This window comes from Typopeltis vanoorti, chromosome 17 (genome assembly GCF_054136105.1).
Source record: "Typopeltis vanoorti isolate ZY-2024b chromosome 17, IOZ_Tvanoo_1.0, whole genome shotgun sequence".
Taxonomy (NCBI): domain Eukaryota; kingdom Metazoa; phylum Arthropoda; class Arachnida; order Uropygi; family Thelyphonidae; genus Typopeltis; species Typopeltis vanoorti.
In genome coordinates this window covers 35,176,037-35,191,279 of record NC_143565.1, presented here as the reverse complement: position 1 = coordinate 35,191,279, position 15,243 = coordinate 35,176,037, and the positions used below count along the sequence as shown (strand labels likewise).

Here is a 15,243-nt window from a genome sequence, read left to right as displayed (position 1 = left end):
AAAACTAATCCAGCCGAAGTATGCAATAAGAATTATACAAACGATGTCCAAGAGATTTCAAGCGATGACGATGTCTATCCACTTGTAAATAAAGAATATCTATGCAGTGTTATTTTTGAAAGCAGTGATGATGATTAAAATATGCACTTTATTTTATTTTGCTTAAAACATTTATGCATTTATATGCAATGAAGTTTACATACAATTTGTAATTTTTATACTTTTATACTATGTATTTGTTCCATAGTTTACATGTTTTCTTAACTTACATGAATTACCTGAATTAAATAAAACTATATTTTTGTTGGATATATCATTTTTGTTTATATAATTTAAAAAAAAAAACCGATTGCAGAACATAACATTACTTTTTCTATGTGATCCAAGTCTCACATAACACGATTTATATAATGCGGCATTTCTATGGAACCTAACATCTGTGTTATAAGAGTGGTTACCTGTATTTCTATTCAATATTTTCTAATAGTTTTCTCATTTCTTATTTCATTTAGCTGTCTTTCAAAGTAATTACTCAATACATCTAGAATATCTTTATCTTCAGTTTTCATGTCACATTTATTATCTATGATTTATCTTTTACAGTGCTCTTTCCCTCAATTTTTATGTTTTTCTTATGGACTCTACAACATTTTGCAACCAAGTTGGTATAGATGAAGTCCTTTGGTCAGAAAGACCTGGATTTGATTCCCACTCATGACGTGAGGAACCTTCATCTGGTCTCTTTTGACTAAAGGTCAGTTACCTGGTCTCATACAGAAGTAGAGGATTTTTTCACCCAGAAACTTGGAGTTTTTTTGTCACTCAGAATAGGCAAACCATCCCTGTGAACACACACATCTACAGGTATAAGACACTCCTGGAATAAGGATTAAGCAACCTATTCCATAGGATTTTGGTTTTGAAAGCCTACATGGTGAAGTGTGGGTCTACGCATGAGCGTAAATCAGACGATCAGACAATTCTCACAGAAATCTTCCCATGAGTTTTCTTTAGGTACTTTTATACATTTCTTTGATTTCTTACATTTTTCTCTTTGTTCTCTCAGAACACTGACTACGATTAACTGTTATGTTAACTATTAAATTTTCATATTTTAACATTAATATAGACAAAATCATCATACCGTATTCACCCCCCCTTCCCATATCCTCAGTTTAGTTACTTGCGATCAACCCTGGTCCAAAAATATTAAATGGAAAATTCCAGAAATAAACAATACATAAATTTTAAATATTGTCTGAAGTGTGATGAAATCTCGTGCTGTCCCACCTGAACATGAATCATCCCTTTGTCCAGCATATCCACACTGTACTGTATACGCTACCCACACATTACTCACTTAGTAGCCACCTCAGTTATTAGATTGACTATCATGGTATCGCAACAGTCAATCTAATATCGCACTCAGGTAACCCTTATTTTACTTAATAATGGCTCAAAAGTGCAGGAGTAGTGAGGCTGGCAATTCGAGTATACCAAAGAGAAGCTGTAAAATGCTTCCTTTAAGTGAAACGGTCAAAGTTCTCAACTACATAAGGAGAGAAAAATAATCGTATGTTGAGGTTGCTAAGATTCCATTCACATTCACATAACTTTTATTACAGTATATTGTTATAACTGTTCTATTTTATTATTAATTATTGTTATTAATCTCTTACCGTGCCTAATTTATAAATTTAATTGTATTGCAGGTATGTATGTGTGTGTGTGTATGTATAGGAAAAAACATAGTATAGGAAGGTTCGGTAATATCCGCAGTTTCAAGTATACACTGAGGGTCTGGGAACATATTCTAAATGACAATTTTGTCTATATAAAGTTGTATATACATTTTTGTAATTACAATGTCTTTAATAATATATATCATCAATTACTGATATGTATTTTCAGATATGTACAGAACACTATAATAGCACTACACAATTAAGATTATATTATTACTAGCTTCCTATGAACAATTTTCTCTCAAATTAATCTGTTACATTATTTCATTAAAAATATAAAGCCTCTGTAGCTTAGTCGGTATAGATGAAGCCCTTCGGTAGGAAAGACCTGGGTTCTCCCGTCCATGACATGAGGAACCTTTATCGGGTCTCTTTCGACTAAAGGTGAGTTTTCGGTCTCATATGGATGCAAGGTTTTTTTTGCACCTGGAAACTCAGGTTTTTCATCCCCAAGAATAGGCAAACTGGCCCCATGAACACACACAGATTACAGTCAGGAATACTTAAAACCTAGCCATAGGCCTGATTTGTCAGCTATGCTGGTCCCGAGCCCGGATAAAATTAGGGGGATTGAAATGGTGCCATACCTCCCCATAAAAGGGACACAGCCATTGTATCATCATATGAAAGAAAGAAATAAAATTTAAAATATCCAGCTACTCCTTTGTAGTAGTGGTGGATATGGGTATACATCACAACTATGGCTTATACCCTTTTATACCCATATGGCCTATGGGTATAAAAGGAAGCATATGGTCTTGCAATCTCTGCAGACAAGCATTAACGGTAAAATGGGCCATAATGTAGAGCTTAGTGGTCTGATGTCACTGTCATATGATGCCGCCTTTGCAGCAGTTTGTATCCTGTAGAAATTTCTGACATTTTGCAACCTAAAATCACAGGGCACGACCACTGAGTGCTGAAGCACACAGCATGAAAACAAAATTGCCTGTTCTTAGTTGAAACACTCACTACCGAGTTTCAAAATGCCTCTGAAAGCAGTGACACTTTTGTGACAGCAGCATCACAAAAGTTTTCGGGAGCTGAAGATAATGGGTTTCTATAGCAGCCACAAACAGTCTAACTTCATCAAGGGCATTGGATAGAGTGGCATAAAGCTCATTTCCACTGGACTCCAGAGCAGTAGATACATATTCTCTGGAGTAATGAATCATGCTTCACCATCTGGTAGTTCAATGAACAAGTCTAGTTTTAGCAGATGCTAAGAGAATGCTACCTGCTCAAATGTGTTGTGCAACCATAAAGTCTGGTGGAAGAGGAATCATGGTGTGAGACTGTTTTTCATGGTTTAGGCTTGGCCTGCCTAGTTCTAGTGACATAAAATCTTAATGCTGCAGCCTATAGTGACTTTCTAGATAATTCTGTGCTTCCAACTTTATGGAAATTCAGTGAAAGCCATTTCCTGTATCAAAATGAGAATGTCCCCATCCACAAAGCAAGGTCTATGAAGGAATAGTTTTATGAAATGGGTGTTTGACTGGCCTACAAAGAGTCCTGATCTCCATCAGGGCTCTGAGTAACATTTTCTAAGCCTTTCTTCAACCAGTTCCTGAGTTAGTCAATCTCTGGCACAGGCAAGCAGGTTTTTTCTTCTGGAAACTCAGGTTTTTTGTCCTGTAAACTCAAGAAAATTGACCATAGAATCCACATTATTTCAGACAGTAACACATTCTGGTAGGGTTAGGTACCAAGAGACATCAGCACTTCTTTGCCCATCTCTTCATCAGTTGCCACCTATAATTATTAATAGGCATGGACCAGTTATCTGATAGGTTACTGGTGGAGACTGAACTGCCCACTTAGTCTCCAAAAGCTAGATAGGGTTAAATAGTCTTGCCTATTTTCTATAAGGGAATAAAAGGCATTATAGTTCGCCCACCGATTAGAGATCCTTCGACACTTCTGCGCATCTCAGAAAAATGAGAATCCATTCCGATAATAGGGTAATCAGTCCATATAGTGGGATGAGTTGTTTATTATTACTGGTCAGAAAATTAACTTCTCTTTTATGATTATTGTAGTTAACTATGTTGCTTGTATAACAGTTGGAAAATTTTATTATTATTATTTTTTTTATTATTATTATTATTCGTGACACCTCCAAGGAGTCCGAAGACTCATCGTGGGAGGACACCTATTATACAACTCTCCGTCTCCACCACTACCGAACCTCTACTCACATTTTACCTATAAAGAACGTGATTTCGCGTGTTGGCGATCAATTCGGACGTCCATTTCTTTCTCCCCTTCAGCATGAATCGACTATTCTTGGAAAGATGCGAAGCAGGGACCTACAAACGGTGGGCGAACTATAGCTGATAACATTTCACTGTATTCAACTGACATCCTCATTCACATGCCCATCTCTTCAGTACCTTATTCAAATCATCCTGAAGGGCCATCATTGCATTAGCTTTATTACTAATAATCCTTCCAAACTTCACATCATCTGTAAACAACCGAATCCAGTTCTTTGCAGATGATGAACCCTGCAATCCAGTGACAAGATTACCGACATAAAGTTTAAACTGAAAAGATCCAAGTATTGAGCCCTGTGGAACCTCACCTGTGACCTATTTTAACTGATGCTGCTCTCCACCCCCCCCCCCATACACAATCTCTGACACCTATCAGACAGCCAATTTCCAATTCAATTCACTGACTTGATATCTAACACCATGTGTTCCAACTTAAATATCAATGTATCATGTGGCACATGGTCAAATGCCTTTGTTAAAAAAAAAGGCAATATGCCTTTCTCCCTCATCAACTGCTATTATAAAAGGTAATCAGTTTACTGAAACAAGAGTGCTCCCTGTCAAATGAATGCTGACTCTCGCAGATAATACCCTCATGTGCCTAATTATGTAGATGATCTCTCATAAATTTTAAGACATTCAAACTGCCCTATAAGTTTGATGCTTCCATTCTAGAAACTCCCTCTTATAGACTGGAGCTATCTTACATGTTTTCCATTACTTGGACACTTTCCAGTAGTTAGATTTTCATTGAATATCCAGGTCAATATAGCTACCAGTTTCTTGCACATTTGCTTAAAACACTTAATGAAATTCTATCTAGTCCCAGTGCATTATTGACTTCCACAATACTTAGTATTCGAAATGTATTCCCTCATGTACTTCTAAGCCTTCTATTCTCTTCTCCCGTCAAGAATAAAACTTGCTTTTCCAGAATGAAATACCCCAATCAAGTGATAATTAAACAGCTCCACTATTTCATTTGCATTGGTTCACTTGATCCCGATTTCCATGTAACAGAATCATTGGTCTACAATCATTTCTCTTCATACTGGCCATATGATGAAAGATTCATTACGATTTTCCTTGAATTTTGGTGCTAGTCTTTTCTTGTGTTCCATTTTTGTCTTCCTTACTATAGTAGTTTTGCTTTCTTGGTTTGAATCTTTTATTCCTTATGCAGTTACTCTCCACCTCTTTATACTTTTTCATAACTTTTTTTTCATATGCAGTGCCTGTTTGATTTCATCAGTTATCCACTTTACACAAAATCATGTAATCTACTTTTACTTGAAGAATGTAATTTGCCATTGCTGCTGATAAATATTTCTTAACTAGCTCATGCACTGCTAATATCTCTTCCTTCCAATTTTTCCCCTCTATGAAACTGCCCCAAGTTGATTATTCTAGTCATCTGCCTTTAATTCAGCATAAATTCTTTTCTCCCTGACTGATACTTCTGCATATCTATTCAATCCTCACGTCAAGACTATATAATCATCACTTTCAGCAATCAGGTGTAAGGATGAGTTCCCATTTACAATCCATTTCCATAATGCTAGGACCAAATCCAAAACTCTTGATTCTCGTGTTCCTTTTACTACATATTGCTTAAGACATTTGTCGCCAAAGAATTTCAAAAATTCCATGCCCTTATTACTACATGCTATTTCTTTTTCCCAATATATGCTGCTATAGTTAAAATCCCCCATACTGATCATCATTTACACTTGCCAAACTCATCTGCCTAAACATCTTCTGCTCTTCACCTTCTGTGTTCCCTGGCTTATATCATCAACATCCCATAAAATATCTTGTCCTGCCAGGCTTTTCAACTGAAGGTGTGTTAACCGTCTCATAGCGAGGTAGGTTTTTCTTCCTGGAAACTTGGGTTCTCATCATGCAAAATAGGAAAACTAGTCATTAGAAACACATGATTAACAGACATAATGCATTGGCTTCGTAGTCCGAGTTGCTTTGGTAGTAAATTCAAGTCAACCAACCAACCTGCCCTGCTCACACGACATATTTTTAAAACTATTAGTACCAGTTTCTTCCAGATTCTCTATTCTGAGAGGATACAACTCATCACTTATCAAAAGTAACATTCCATCAGCCCATTTACTCTTCTAATCCTGCTGGAATATGACTACTCTACTTCTATTCCTGTCAGGAATAGAAGTAGAAGGCTATACTGTTGTCAATAATCTTTGAACAGGCAGAGACTATCAATGGCACCAATTAATTTGCTTTATTCTTGATACTCCAGAAGAAGAAGGCTATACTGTTGTCAATAATCTTTGAACAAGCTGAGGCTATTAAAGGCACCAATTAATTTGCTTTATTCTTGATACTCCAGAAGTAAAAGGCTACACTGTTGTCAATAATCTTTGAACAGGTTGAGGCTATCAATTAATTTGCTTTATTCTTGATACTCCTGCCATTTGTATAAAGAAACATTAATGCATTATCAGTATTTCTTCTATACCTATTATTATTCTATCCTCCATTTGACTCTGATATATACCATACACTCTCTCTCTCTCTTCCTTCTTCTCACAAATGATTATCCCTACAAAAGGTCACTCCTGTTACCATCCATTGCTATAGTTAAAAGTGGGAACTCTAGTTTCCCTACCCTAATGTTCGCTTGTCCAGAAAGCAACAATTTCTCCAGATGGCTAAGTCCTTCCATGTTAAATGTAGTCCATTTCCCACATACTATTGACTTGCTGTAGATACTATAGGTTTTATTAGTTCTTAACTTTTTTTTTAGTGTCTTTTCATTTTATTGTATTATATTTTTGCTATTTATATTTCTGTGTACTCCATTTTGTTCACATTGGTCTTCACTTTCAGCACTATTTTTGGCCCAATTATTAAAAGTTTGATACTAAATGAAAAATAATATAAAAATCCCTTAAGTAACTACTGAATTTTTTTAAGTCTCCTCTATCAAGAATAGTCAAGTAGGTTTTTTGATCAATATTCTTTCTAAAATAAATTTTAATCAGCAACATATTTAGCATTTAATATGTAACATATTTAACATATTTAATATTTAGCTTTATGGTTTCACTGTAAAATCTCTTATGGCGAAATAAAGAAAAAATTTTCACCTATATCGATTTTACATAGGTTGTAATTAGTTGTGTATATAACCTGCTTTAATGTATTAAACTTTGTACTGTATTGTGAAAATAACTGAACGTAGAACTACAAGTATATGTAACTAAAAGGATTAGACAAGATTATGCTAGTGATCTGGAGGTGAACAAGGTCACTGAAATATAGGAGTTTTGCCGCCAAGACCTAAAGTAAGCATAGGTGACGTCAGGGCACTTCCGGAAAATCCGGGAAGTTTGGATGGTAAGACAAAGGACATCGAATGTTATAAAAGGCTGTGATTGATGGGCGAAGAGGCTTCTTTTCTAATTTTTCTGGAGTCTTGGGAGGAGAAGAGTCAGGAGTCCCTCGAAGAGTCGTCTGGGATATCTTGGGAAGTTTGCTGGTAGGTTACCCCAGTACAAAGGGGGAAGTCAGGAGGAGAGGCCATATTCAAAGGAACCTTCAGAGATGTTCTTCAAAGAAAGTACCGATCCACGTGCATGCTGATATGCTGCAACCGGAGCAGTTCCTAACATCGCCGAAGAATTATATTACTTTTCCAAAGGAGAGAACTTGCAAGGTGACAACCGTCGAATAGTGCCCGATCGCAGCTGTTTTGCAAGAATGCGGAAAGCGCCAGCAGAACTCACTTATACCCCTCGAAAGCCCTAGGACTTTACAAGATACTGAGAGCTAGTAAGTAGATTGCTGTATGTTAATGTCCAAGATTGTTTGTGTAGACAATCGATGCTAGTCTTCTTTAATCAATTGTAGTATGTAGCAAAGAAGTTAGAGAGCCGAGCATTAGTCTGTATGTGCATAAACGAATGGTATAAGTTTGTATATTGCTTGTATTAACTAACGCCTAGAAAGTGTTACATATAATTAGTCTTAATGTGTATAAAATTGAATGCAAGGCTTTGTGGGCTAAAAACCTTTCACATGATAAATAAGTTGAGTGTGAGATTTCTTTCTTTAAAGTATTAAGTGATTAGCTTTGCTTCATAAATTGTGATTCAAGCATGTGATATGCTCATTGCTGTTTGTAAAATATTTGTAATTGTTAAAATAAACATGTCTTGTCTTGTAAGACAAGACATGTTTATTTTAACTTGTAGCTTGCCTGATTTTGTTAACCAATGCACTGTCTCCAAAAAAAAAATTAATTGGACCTGTGTGACCAAGGTAAAGTAACCACCACGATGGTACAATTCAGAATTGCTTGAGATTAATGAACAAAGGGCTCTTATATGTGCTTAGCAGATAAATCCTCATGTTTGTAAAGAATATACAATTTACATAGTCCTTGATTGCGGTTGTTAACTAAAATAAATTTTTCAAGGACTACTAAACACATGCATTAGCAATCTAAATTGAGGATTTTCCCTTAATTAGAGGTTTTTCCATATGTTTCGACCACAGCAGGTATAAGGGTATACCTTACGATATTGAGGGGGGGGCTAGTTAAGCGGATTACAAGTGGACTAAAGTCAAATAATAGTATCAGACATCAGTTTTAAGATTGGAACATTCAAAGATAGAGATTATCGTTTCCAAAGGAATTTAACATAAACTCAAGCAGACACTGATATCAATGTAAGGGGGGATTCATTAAAGATAAGAGTAGCTAGAAAACAAAGACAATTACAAATTGCACAGTTCGACATCACAAATTAAATAATTAGTAAATATCTACATCACTATATGCGGGCTACTTAATGTCCACAACTTTTGCTGTTTTATATTGCTATTAAAAATTGAAATTACATGAAAATAATTTTCAAAATTCAAACAAATGTTATATTCTATGTTTCAACATTGACATTCAATACTTATATGATGTGAAATTTATTCAACTTAGCATAAAATTATTTCTGTGTGCAAAAATTTCTCACTACTGATTAATAAATAGCATACAGTAAAAACAAATTTCAACTTACCCCAGCAATGCTAACTAGCTGTTCTAATTTTTTGTTTAATTCTGAAATAACAAGTTGACGCTTTTCAATAAGGCTGTGGCACTTAGATATTTCATTTTCACTTTTCTGAATTGTCTGACGCTTCTCATCAATTTCTTTATTTAGGTTTCTTAAGGTCTGCTCAAGATGTTGAAGTTGTGTCTCACTATTTATTATATCAAGTGTTTGCTTGGATATTTCATTTTCTTTATTTCCTACAAGAATTTCCTGAAAACAGAAATAAGACAGTGTCATTTTTTTGCAGATTCAAAAATATATAAAAAATTAAAATCCTGCATTGAGTTACCATATGACATTATACAACCCATTAGTAACAAAGAGGAAATACTACTAATTGCATTTTAATAATTAAAAAGGAAATTTAAATCATGAAAATAAAAGCTATTCATTTAAGCTTTACTAATGTTGACAAGATAAGCATGAAGAAAGAACTGTTCAAAACACTCAAACTGATATCGCATTAATGGAACCTCATGCAACAACAACATGCAAATTACACTTCTATCTTGTATTTCTGAACACTGATTTGCAACTTACATGTATGAACATGATTCAATATTAAATCAGGCAGATGATTTATAATCCACAAGTAAAAATTTTAACATAATTTAGAGTCAACTAAACTATTATTATTATTATTTATTTATTTAATTTTTTTTTGCATATATACAGTTTTCCAGTCTCATGGTTCTTGAAGAATTAATTTTGCTTCTTATTAGTTCTCAAATTTCTAACAATATATTTAAACATTTTTCTATTAAAATTATCTGCAAAAGCATATTTTAGCATGATTCCTGCATTTTATTTATTTTTTTATTTTTTTCAAAGAATTTTGAAATTTTATGATAAAGGTTAGTTTATCATGTTGTACCATCATTTCTTATTTTGGTTTAACCAATAAGAATACAATTTGGTCGGCTAAATCCCAAATTGCCAGCCCATCCTCGTCCGTTCAGTATCAAAGTAGATACCCAACAGGGTGCACCACGAGAAGGTGAGGATTGGACATTAGGTCAGAAGCCCTGGTCGGTTCTCCGCATTCCTTTAAAGGCTATGTGGAGGTCTCCTCTCAGTTATACAGCTTTGACCCTTAAGCACCCCTTCCTAAATAGCAGAAAAACATTTCTGCTATTTAGGCACGATCTTTACTGAAGATGGTAAATTAAATATAGAAATAGACAACAGAATAAGCAAAGCTGGTATGGTGGGAAGTCAATTGAATAAATTCATATGGAATAAGAAAGAAATTAGTCGGAACACTAAATTAGCTGTGTACAAGACAGTGTTCAAACCAGTTTTAACTTATGGATCTGAGAGCTGGGTCAGAAGTAAAACACTTGACCAAAGACTAGAGACCACAGATATGAGAGTCCTGAGAAAGATTATCGGCGTGAACAGATGGCATCAATGGCAATATCATATTAAAAACGAGGATATTAGGAAAGAACTTAAAATTGTCAGCATCCAGGAATGTGTTAGCAGAGCTAATCTCAGGTGGTATGGTCACTTAAACAGAATGGGCGAGGAAAGATTAGCAAAACAAGTGTTTTCTGCCAGGTTGGCAGCAAAACGACCTAGAGGAAGACCAAGATATAGGTGGATTGATACTGTACAAAGTGCTTTAGACGACAGAAATATAAGATCTGATAATGTTGGAGTCTTGACAAGTAACAGACTGATTTGGAGGAAAATTGTAGATAGGAAATTAATAATGATGTAATTTTTTCATGTAGTACTATCATATCCTGTACACCCCTTGAGGGTACATAACAGGAATTTGATGATGATGATGATGATGAGGTTAGTTTATTTAGAATAAATTTCTGAAACGACAACTATAAACTTTATAAGTGAAAATTTTTTCAGCTTGCTATTTTTATCAGCTAAAAATTAAAGAAAGAAACACAAAATTATTTCATACTTATCTTCAGAATAGGCTTCTTTTTCCTTTTTTGTAGCAATTGGTCTGATCATAGTGAATATAATAACACCAGTGTTCATGATGAATAATTAACATAACACTTTGAATCAGCAAACTTAAATATTTGTTTCCTCTTCAACAGGTAAATGATTACTGAACTTTTGCTGCAATTAACTTTGTATTGAAAGACCTGAGTTCAAACCCATCTAGGATTTGAACACAAAAAAAACCTTATAAAGTCTTTTCAGATGAAGGTAGGTTAACCAGTCTCATATGGAAATGGACAAGCAAGCAAGATAGCCTAAAGAATAGATGCAATTAAAATACTTAATAGATGGCCTTATAGTGCTTTGGCTATAATTCCAAATAAAGTGATCAAGTGTGATATGACCTTCGAATGTCTTGAATAATTAGTGCAATTGGAATTGACTTCATTAGCATTATATCCTTCAATTCTTGCACAAAAATCCATAATTACAATCTAATTAAAAATACAATACTGTATATGTAATTCTATGAAGAGATAACGGTGTAGCATCCACAGGCTTTTAAAAGACAATATGCACTGTAAAAAATATGTTTAATAAATTATAATTAATTACACAAAAAAGGCCATTATTCAGGATAAATTATCTTAACCCATAAATCAGTGTTAGAACATTAAAAATGGGAAATTCAAAATCAACAATGCAAGCACATGGGGAATTGTATCTTTTCACTTGCAATCGCGAGAATGACAGGTTAATATTATACTGATAGGATCTGATATGAATGTACGTATGTGAGAATTAAGAAAAAAATTAAAAAACAATTATTAATAAAACTTTCCCAAATTTTGGGTACAGAAAAGGCCATTATTCAGGATAAAGTTTGGACAATGAGGAAGGATGTGAATACTACCAGGTTTTAACTCATATTTTTTATGCTAGATGTATTTCCTGAAATGTCTCACTGTCTGTATCACTAACAGCATCATCAGGAGGTTGCTTAACATAAGTAAAAAAATGACAAAAAAAAAATAAATGTTTTCCAACAGCAGTTAATATCTACAAGTTGAAAACACTGAAATTATAATTTTAATCATGAGTATCACTATGCATTACACTCTACATTGCTGTGTAAACTCTATGATTGCTTGCAAAGGAGAGGTCTTTAATGTTACAATATTAACTAATGACTTCCAGATGTCATGAAGGATCATTCGTTGATTTCTATTTAGTGTGCCTTTTCAGTGAATGATCTCAGAGGATTCTTTGAACAACCTATCAAAGTAATTCTCTTCTAAGTAAGGCATGGAAGATGCTTGCCAATTTTTTCTTCCCTTTTGTTTTCAACATCACTTATGTTCTTTGTTGCAGATTTCAAAAATTCTCTTAGTTTGACCTATTTCATCTTTCCACAAGAATACAGAATCTTGTATATACACCCAGATGTTTATAAAAAGGAACTTTGTCTTTAGGGAAGCATAAAAAGCTTTGTAAAGTGTTGATTGGTTTGAAAACTGTTCTGATGTTGACTGCTTTGTTTTGGCTATTTTTATTAATGTATTGCAATGTATGGAATGGAGAGCATACCTTTGTAATTAATTTAGGAAAGGATATAATTAATAGGAAAGGGTATATGTGGAAGGACAAGGCTGGTGATTATGTGGAGCTCAAGAAATAGTTTGCAGGTGCAACATGACATGAGGAGTTATCTGGAAAGGAGATCAATGCAACTTGAGGAATATTCAAGAACTGTCTAGTGGAAGCAATGTCTAAATCAGGGGTCTTCAATCTTTCAGACAGTGCGGGCTGCATTAAAAATTTCAATGAAGCCCATGGGCCACTAAGCTATACTGCAATATTTAGAATTGCAAGATGCTTTCCAGATTCACAAGGAATGCTGTGCATTCAATACTTTACATAAAATCCTATAAAAATAAACAAACTCAGCTTTAAGAGCATTTAAGGTAGGAGTCAAGTTCATGATAAGTAAATACAATCAATACTTGAAAAAAGATAATTTAATGAAGAAAACATTCATTTTTTACAATGTCAATGGGCAACTTGGCAATGTTTTTCCTTGACCAGCTTGTCAATGTTGGCATCAATATTGAAAGTCACTATGCGCAGAGTATTCTCGAGATGCTGGTCTGCAATCTGAGTTGTCTTGGACTTCACATGCTTCATACTGGAGAAGAACCGCTCACATAAGTATGTGTTTGCTAACAAAGCGCACATCTTCAAAGCATGCCGGCAAAGATTAGGGAATGCGTCCTCAGAAATGTAGTCTTTGTAAAATGTAAGCAAGGGCACATTGAATAATTTTTCTCTCAAAGAAGATTTGTTTTGGAGTTAAAGCAGCTTCATTTATACTGAGCCTGGCATTTCGGCAGCACTGACACTGAATGGCATTGAAAATAAATCAAGACTGTTGGTTATGAAAATCACTAAATCTCTCTTCGAACTCACTTCGCAACATAGCTAATTTTGTAGCATGTTCATAAGAGATGAACAGTTGGACTCAGCAAGAAGCTGAAAATGAGTTAAGTCTTTTTTTTGCGAGTTGTGCCTCCTAAAGTTTGAGCTTGGCCACAAAAGCTTTGATCTTTGGATGGTAGACCAGTTGCACCAGTTGGTCTTTGGATTGTAGCCGCATATTTAGGTTATTCATATGCAACGAGATGTCGGTCACAAAGGCAAAGTCTATCATCCACTTTGGGTTGTTAAAATTCCACAATCGGATTCCCCTTGGTTTGCATGAACTGCTGTATTTTGCTCCTTAAGTCAAAGACTCTTTTAAGAACCTTCCCTCTGCTCAACCAACACACATCACTATAATAAACCACATAGCCGTGATCTGCTTCACACTCTTGGGTCAAAAACTCTTGGAATTGACGATGATTCAATCCTCTTGCCCTAATAATGTTGATGACAGTCACAATAACTTTCATGACATTCTCAAATCCAATAGTTTTCATGCACAAATTCTCCTGGTGGATTAAACAGTGGTAATAGACGAAATCTTTTCCTTCTAGTTCCAGTTCTTTCCGTAGCAGTGCAACAAACCCTTCATTCTTTCCCACCATAGCAGGGGCACCATCAGTTACCACAACCTCGAGGTTGGTTAAGCTGAGGTCAAAACGCTGGAGTGTTTTCTTGCTGGCTTCAAGAATATCAGTGCCTTTCATCATTCCCTTCATAGGTAGGAGTGCTAGCAATTCTTCTGTCACATTGAATTGTTGATCAATGCCACAGACAAAGATAGCCAATTGTGTTGTATCCTTCACATCTGTGCTCTCATCTAAAGCAAATGAATATGACATAAATTCGGATTACCATTTTTTTAAAGTTCCTTCAATGTCATTGGCAAGTTCTTTAACATGTCATGTTACAGTTACCCCAGATAAACTCGGTTTTTTAAACACTTCCTTATTATTTGGGCACAGAATATTCCCAGTAGCGATGAGACACTCTTTCACAAACTCTCTGTCCAAGAAGGCTTTTGATTTTTTAGCAATTTTTTCAGCTATTACATAACTTACTTTGATGCACACTTTTCTCTTTTCCCCTCTGCCTTTTAAACGTACCCTGCTGGCATTTTAAATCAATCTGGAGAGAGTTCAATTTGTCCACACAAAGCCGCCCTTGAAGGTGATCGAAATTGGATGCATGCTTTGTCTCATAGTGTCATTTTATATTGTATTATTTTGATACTGACACTGAATCATGATAAATTAAACACACTGGCTTATTGTCGATCGGCACAAAAAAGTAAAAATTGTCCACTTTTCATTAAAAACCCAACAAGAGTCACTTGATTTATGCTTTTTACTTGTAGACACCATAGTGATGGAAGGTGAACCCAAAACATTATCCAAAATGGCTGTGTAACGGTTATTATCCACTGAATATGTGTCACACTAATGAAAAAAGTCTGGCAATATAAAACCACAATAGGCTATGGCTGACATGACGAACCTGCATGCGCTTATACACGAATATCACACTGTTCACGACTGACTGAATGACTGTGGATAAGATCCACATAAGAATTTTCATATAAGTATTTATATAAAAATAATGAAGTGTCGAGAACCTTTGAGATGTATCTGGTAGGCACTAGACAGTGCACTCGAATGGACTACTACTTCAGCCATCTACCTGCGATGTTAGTACTAATACTTAAGTACCGCTTGGCATTGGTAGATGGCTGAAGAAGCATGTCTA

The 15,243-nt window shown here is 35.0% G+C and overlaps 1 protein-coding gene across 1 annotated transcript in view; it reads right to left on the bottom strand.

Annotated features, from left to right (window-relative positions):
• Nucleotides 1-15,243, bottom strand: part of LOC150097286 (coiled-coil domain-containing protein 40-like) — a 298,600-nt gene that overhangs the window by 101,327 nt on the left and 182,030 nt on the right. The window contains exon 11 of the mRNA XM_090406906.1: nt 9,073-9,318. Within this exon, the coding sequence (XP_090263032.1) occupies nt 9,073-9,318 (246 nt within the window). The remainder of the gene's footprint in view (nt 1-9,072; nt 9,319-15,243) is intronic.